This window comes from Eimeria mitis, genomic scaffold, assembly GCF_000499745.2.
Source record: "Eimeria mitis Houghton genomic scaffold, Emh_scaff1607, whole genome shotgun sequence".
Classification (NCBI taxonomy): Eukaryota; Apicomplexa; class Conoidasida; order Eucoccidiorida; family Eimeriidae; genus Eimeria; species Eimeria mitis.
Window position 1 is genome coordinate 3,353 of NW_013569922.1, and position 7,061 is coordinate 10,413.

At 53.9% G+C, this 7,061-nt stretch overlaps 1 protein-coding gene across 1 annotated transcript in view; it reads right to left on the reverse strand.

The window, feature by feature from the left end:
- EMH_0040400 (uncharacterized protein) overlaps positions 1-4,861 on the reverse strand; it is a gene marked incomplete at both ends in the record, with an annotated part of 5,829 nt that extends 968 nt beyond the window's left edge. The window contains 7 exons of the mRNA XM_013495502.1: positions 366-488; positions 731-1,005; positions 1,202-1,424; positions 1,629-1,763; positions 1,984-2,361; positions 2,542-3,662; positions 4,086-4,861. Coding sequence (XP_013350956.1) covers positions 366-488; positions 731-1,005; positions 1,202-1,424; positions 1,629-1,763; positions 1,984-2,361; positions 2,542-3,662; positions 4,086-4,861 — 3,031 coding nt within the window. The remainder of the gene's footprint in view (positions 1-365; positions 489-730; positions 1,006-1,201; positions 1,425-1,628; positions 1,764-1,983; positions 2,362-2,541; positions 3,663-4,085) is intronic.
- Positions 4,862-7,061: the final 2,200 nt, after the last annotated feature.

A 7,061-nucleotide genomic window follows, 5' to 3' on the forward strand; every position in this document is an offset into this window, starting at 1 on the left:
ACATATATAAACGAATATAAACAAATATAAACAAATATAAACGGAGACAAGCATAGTACACAAATGCTACCACCAACACAGAAAAATACAGATAAAAATACAAAAGTAGAGATATGTGCTCATATTACCTGCTACGGGCAGAGTAGCCATTTGGGGTGTATATGCAGGTATTTGGGGTGTATATGCACGTATGTGGGGTGTATATGCAGGTATTTGGGGTGTACATGGAGGTATTTGGGGTGTATACGCAGGTATTTGGGGTGTATCTGGATGTTTTTGGGGTGTATATGCACTTATTTGGGGTGTATATGGACGTTTTTGGGGTGTATATGCACGTATTTGGGGTGTATAAGCACGTATATTACCTGCAACGAGAGGCGTGGCCATAGAAGTGCCGCTTTTGTATCCGTAGCGATCGCCGAATTGGCTGGCTGGCAATGTCGATATTATGTCCGTCCCAGGCGCAGCTATGTCCACGTTGTACCGGCCTTCATACAGCACCCATCATATATATATATATATATATATAATACAATAGGATGCTGCCGCTCCTTCGCCTGTTGCTGCTGAAAGGTGCTGCTGCTGCTCCCACTCCTGCTGCTGCTGCTGCTGCCGCTGCTGCAGTCGTTGGGCTTAATACATATAATACATATAGAGCACACGACCTGCTGAGCAGCCACGATGCTACTGGGAGTAAGAAAAGCAACAGCAGCGCCAGCAGCATCAGCACCAGCATCACCAGCAACATCACCAGCAGCATTATCATCATCTTTATCATCATCTTCACAATAAGCATCATCAGCAGAAAGACCACCAGCAGCAGCAGCAGCAGCAGCAACAGCAGCAGCAGCAGCAGCAGCAGCAGCAGTAGCAGCAGCAGGAGTGTTACCATAGTTAGAAGAGGCTGAGAGTTTGCCAGTGGGGGCTAAATTCGCTACGCGCAGCAAATTGCGAAATCCGCGGCCCGTACGCCAATCGTAACCCCAGTTAGGAGGAAAGTCTTTGCTCCTAGCAGCAGCAGCAGCAGCAAACGCAGCAGCAGCAGCAGCAGCAGCAAAAGCAGTGAGAGGAGGAGTAGGAGGAAGGATAGGAGGAGGAGGAGCAGCAGCACCAGCAGCCCGAGCAGGCAACAGCAGCGAGAGCAGCATCTGCTGCTGCAGCTGGCGCTATATGTGCTGCAGCTGCTTTTGCTGCTGCTTACGTGGTATTGTCTGCTCCTGCGTTGTCAACAGCAGCAACAAACAGCTGTCCCTGCGTCTCCGCCAACTCCAACGCGAGACGAAGGGCCTCAGAGCGAAACGAAAAGCCCCACGAGTTCGTGCTGACCTTGGCCCCCATCTGCAGCGAGTAAGCTATCGCCTCGACTGCAGCAGAGCTACGCTTCTCAAACTTCAGAGGCATCAGCTTCACGCGCCAGTTCGCGCCTGAAACACACCACACAGCAGCAGCAGCAGCAGCAGCAGCAGCAGCATTAGCAGCAGCAGCAGCGCATTACCAACAGTACCAATGCCACTACTATAAGCAACAGCAACAATTCCCCTGCAGCATCACAATCACCATCATCAACATCATCATCATCATCACCAGCAGCAACAGCAGCAGCAGCAGCAGCAGCAGCAGTAGCATACCTGCAATACCAATTCCATTGTTAGCAGCAGCAGCAACGATGCCCGCTACATGCGTGCCGTGGCCGTGGATGTCCATCGGGTCGGGCCGCCCCTGCTCGAAGTCGTAGCCGTCGTAGTCGTCCACATAGCCGTTGCCTTTGGACAAACAGCAGCAGCAGCAGCAGCAGCAGCAGCAGCAGCAGCAAATGTAAGCCTCATCATCATCATCGTCATTATCATTATTCCCGCCAGCAGCAGCATGTCTGACCATCATCATCATCATCATCCTCAGCAACATCCGCATCAGCAGCAGCAGCAGCAACAGCACAGCAGCAGCAGCAGCAGCAGCAGCCGCAGCAGCAGCAGCAAGCCTGACCGTCATCATCAATTCCGTTATTAGGAATTTCTTTGTGGTTTTTCCAGAGCCTTCCTTGGAGGTCTTCGTGTGTATAGTCAACGCCAGTATCTATGACAGCAACGACAATAGGTTCTTCACTAGACCTCACTGCTGCTGCTGCTGCTGCTGCTGCTTCTGGGTCGGATGATGCCTCTGCTGCTGCTGCTGCTGCTGCTGCTGCTTCGCGCTGCTGCTGCCGCCGTCTGTACACCAGACGCCACGCCTCCAGCATGTTACACCCCAGCGTCTTGTGCGTCAGCCCCCACTGTCTAGTGAAGTAAACGTCGTTGGGCCGGGGATCGTCTCTGGCGAGAAACTCCTCCCGCTGCTCGGTTATATCGTCGTCATCATACGCTTCTGCAGCAGCAGCAGCAGCAGCAGCAACAGCAGCAGCAGCAACAGCAGCAGCAGCAACAGCCGTAGCAGCAGCAGCAACAGAAAAACGAGCCCGTTACCAAAGGTTAGGGACACTGCAAATAGACAAGGCAGCTACACATTCTGCTGCTGCTGCTGCTGCTGCTGGTGTTGCTTCCTCACCGACTGCTGTCGGCAGGTCTAAGGCATCTTCAATTTCTGCTGCTGCTGCTGCTGCTGACTGGAGGCGTCGGACGTTGCCGCCATAGTTCAGCTGCTGCGGGGTTGCTGCAGAAGGGGGGGGGATCTGTATCTGCTGCCTGTAGCCGTCGTTGGGTTCAGGCCCTAGAGAAGCAGAAATAGATAGGGGAACAGAGGGGACAGCCCCCTTCTTGCTGCTGCTGCTGCTGCTGCTGCTGTCTTCGCGCTGCTGCGCCTTGAGTTTGGTTGGTTTCTGCTGCTTCTGGGGACGGGCACGCTGCTGCTGCTGCTTCTCTTCTTGCTGCTGCTGAGCTCGCAGTTTGTGCTGCTTCTGCTGCGGCCCCTCACGCTGCTCCTTCATAGGCTTGCTCTTGGTTTGTCTCAGCTGCTGCTGCTGTTTGCTGCTGCTGGTTCTTTCCTTTTTTGTTGCCGCCTTTGCATCGGTTTGGAGGGCCTTGATCTCCTGCTGCTTTTGCTTCCTCGCTGCAGTCTTCTCGAGTCGCTGCTGCTGCTGCTGCCTGGCCTTGCTGTTGCTGTTGCTGTTGCTGCTGCTGCTGCTGTTGTTGCTGCTGCTGCTGTTGCTAGCGTACATACTGTCTGTCTCCATAAGTTGGCGTGGGTTTTCTGCGTCTGCGCGGAAGGGCGATGTTGCTCGCCCCTCTTCCGCTGCTGCTTTTGCTGCTGCTGCTCCTCTTGCTGCAGCAGCAGCAGCAGCAGCAGGAGGCTCTCTTATTTTCACCTCTGAGTCTGCTTCTATAAGCCAAGCAGCAGGAGAACGCAACCATATATTTTTGACTGTCTCTTTTATCTGTGTCTCTGATGACTCTGGCTTGAAGTCAACAACCACCAACCCCACCTCCGGTAACACCTTCACGTCCCCTACCACCTGCTGCTGCTGCAGCTCCTCTGCATGTATTGCTGCTCTCCCCATAGCTTCAGCCTCAGCACGTGTGCTTATAGTCCTGCTGCTGCTGCTGCTGCTGCTGCTTTCTTGGCGCCGCTGCAGCAGCAAGTCAAAGTCTCTGTCTCCAGCCTGCAGGTCTGCCACCCCAATTATTATTCTCCCCTTCTGCTGCCCCGAAGTACGAGAAGCATCCACAGACCTGCAGCAGCAGCAGCAGCAGCAGCAGCAGCAGCAGCAGCAGCAGCAGCAGCAACAGCAGCAGCAGCAGNAGCAGCAGCAGCAGCAGCAGCAGCAGCAGCAGCAGCAGCAGCAGCAACAGCAGCAGCAGCAGCAACAGCAACAACAGCAGTAGAATGATTTTTAGCAAAGCCATCTGTATCTGCAGCAGCAGCAGCAGCTGCTGCTGCTGCATCGCACCACCTCTTCCACTCGTCCCAGCAGACCCCTCACCAGCAGCAACGGCAACAGCAGCAGCAGCAGCAACAGCAGCAGCAGCACCACCACCACCACCATCATAATCGCGCCCATGGTGAGCACACACCAACAAAACCAACAAGACAACAGCAGCAGCAGCAGCAACAAAAAAAAAAAAGAACAGCAGCAGCAAAAACTTTCTGGTTACCTCGCTATAGCTGCGCTTTGTCTTTCTATCTGTTCCTCGTCAGCAGCAAACAACTTATTGATCTGCTCCTCCAGCTCCTCCGCCGATATGTCTCCGTCTCTTCTTCTATCTAAGAAAGACTGCGGCACCTTCATAAAGCCCCCGCGGCTCTCGCTGTACGGACGACGCATAAGACACGGCACCGGGGGGGCGTCGTCGTCTGCTGCTGCTGCAGCTGCTGCTGCTGCTGCTGCTGATGATGATGGTGATGATGATGATGATGATGATGATGATCTGGATATACCTGCTGCTGCACCTGCGGGTGCTGCTGCTGCTGCTGCTGCTGCTGCAGCTGATGATGGTTCTCCTGCTTTGGGAGATGCAGCAGAGGATGAACCTGCTACTTCTGCTGCTGCTGCTGCTGCTGCTGCTGCGTCACCTGTTTCTGCATTGTCATTACCTGTTGCAGCGCTCAGATCGCCGGACTCCGATGCTTCTGCTGCTGCTGACTCTTCTGCTGCTGCTGCTGCTGCTTCTGCCTCTGCGGGCGCTGTACCTGTGTTCTCCTCTGCGGGGGAGACGGCGCCACCACTGCTGCTGCTGCTGCTGTCATTGTTGCTGCTGCTGCTGTCGCTGCTGCTGCTAGAGGCGTTGTCGCCATCTAGGCTCTCCCCTGCAGCAGCCAGGAGAATGTGAGGAGCTGAAGCAGCAAGGGGACCACTGCTGCTGCTGCTGCTGTTGCTGATAGGCTCTCGTAGCAGCAGTGTTGCTGCTGCTGCGAGCAGCAGCAGCAGCATGCGCTGCAGCCGCCTCCTCAGTTTCCCCATTTAGTACAATACCTTTCTCGAAAGACACGCGCTTCTGCTGCAGCAGTCACTGTTGCTGTTGCTGCTGCTGCTGCAGCTATGAAACGACTACCTTCAGTTTAGGTTTTGTAGATACAGTATACTAAAAAGAAAAGCGAAAGACCTGCGAAAGTAGCGGCAGCGGCTGTGCCTATCTCCTGCTGCTGCCGCTGCTGCTGCCGCTGCTGCTGCTGCTACTGCAGTTGCTGCATCAGGGTTTGCATGAAATCGAGTGGAAATAACCACACAACCCCACCCTAAAAAGTTGTAAGAGGGGAGGGGAAAGACAGAAACTCCGCAGGACCAACGAGCAGCAGCGCCATGCGGGGGCTCAGGGTCACCTGCTCAGCGCGAGCAGCAGCAGCAGCGGCTGCTCCTGCTGCTGCCGTTGCTGCTGCTGTGTTCTAGCAATTGTTGCCGCGGATGCCAGCGAATTAGGCTTGAAATAAATTTCTAACGATTTTTCAACGATAACATTCGCTTTATTTCAGAGTGAAAGGCAATATGTGCTGCTGTTCCGCTGCTGCTGCTGCCGTTGCTGCTGCTTGAGTCCGTGCTGCTGCTGCTGCTGCTGCCCCCACAGGGTCGTGGTGCTGTGTGTGGTGTCTGTTCTTCTTTTCTGTTTCTTTTGCTGCAGCAGAACCTAAATCTACTGCGTATATGAGCTGTCTGTACACCTCAACTTGTTCCCCTGCAGACACACCAAAGCCCCGACAGTGTGCATGCCCCTATCAAGCCTGTACGGGGTTCTTACCTGGGTGAGACTGTTTCTCAGGCTCCGCTAGCTGTAGCTCCGTTGGAGCGAGCCGCAGGCTCAGGGTTAACTAGCTAAGCGGCTAGTCAGGCGGCTAGCTACACAGGTAGCTACGCAGCTAGCTGCCCGCTATCTAAGCAGCTAGCTATTAGCCCCTGAGCTAATAGATAGCTACACAGCACCCATAGCTAGCTAAACCTGAGATACAGTCTCAGCCAGCTAGCGAGCCACACCCAACAGCTACCTACGCTTCAACAAGCAGCAGCTATCTACCACCAAAGGCAGATAGCTGCACTGCAACGGCAAGCACGTAACCAGGTCCGAGGAGGATACAGCTAGCTATATATGAGGATGCAGCTAGCTGCGTATACAGTGAAGACAGCTAGATACACCTGAACGGGTAGCAGCAGCTAGCCACGCCTCAAGAGACAGACGAAACAGCTAGCTACCCAGGGGCACTTAGCTGCTGCTAAAGAAGCTGATGGAGAAAGCTGCAGCGGGCCTGTCTCAACTCTGTCTCCCGTGTCTCTCGTCTCCCGTGTCTTTGTCCCTCATTTTTTTCTTTCTGTTACCTGCTTCTGTCTCCTCTGTTTGTAGCGGCGCTGCTGTCTGTCTTTGTCTTTTTTTGTTTTGCTTCTGCTGCTGTCTCCTTTCTGTCTACTTTCTCTCTGTCTGTCTCTACACCATTCACGGAGCCCCACGCCCACAAAACAAATGTTGGCGCTGCTGCTGCAGCAGCACCTGCACCCACGGTTGCTGTAGCAGCAGCTGCAGCTACTGTTGCTGCTGCTTCTGCTGCTGTTGCTGCTGTTGCTGCAGCTGCAGCAGCCTGCGTGTGGGCCGCGTAAGTGTGTCTGTCTAAATCCAACTGCCGCCTGAGCTGTCAGGCAGGGGGTTGTCTCTCTACAGTGGATCCGCAGCAAGTTCTGCTGCTGATGCTGCTGCTGCTGCTGCTGCTGCAGCTCATGCAGCGCATTGTGTGCCACTATTGCATCAGCAGCCAGTTCTGCTGCTGCAGCTGCTGCCACTGCAGCAGCCCATTGTATCTCTAGACTCCAAGACTATCAACTACTGCTGCAGCTTTCAGTTGCTGTTTCAGCTGATACTGCAGCAGCAGCAGCAGCAGCAGCCGCAGCAGGAGGAGGTAGTTTACTGTGTGAGTGCCTTGGAGTCAGTTGCCTGCCCCATCGCGTGCAGCCCGTTGTCTACATAAAGAGTCTCCCCCGTCACCGCCCGCGCGAGCGGAGACAACAAAAACAAAGCAGCGCGGCCGACGTCGTCGCTCTCCAAATCCTAAGACAAATACAACCATACACACACACACACACACATATATATGTATATATATATATATATATATATATATATATATATATATATATATATATATATATATAT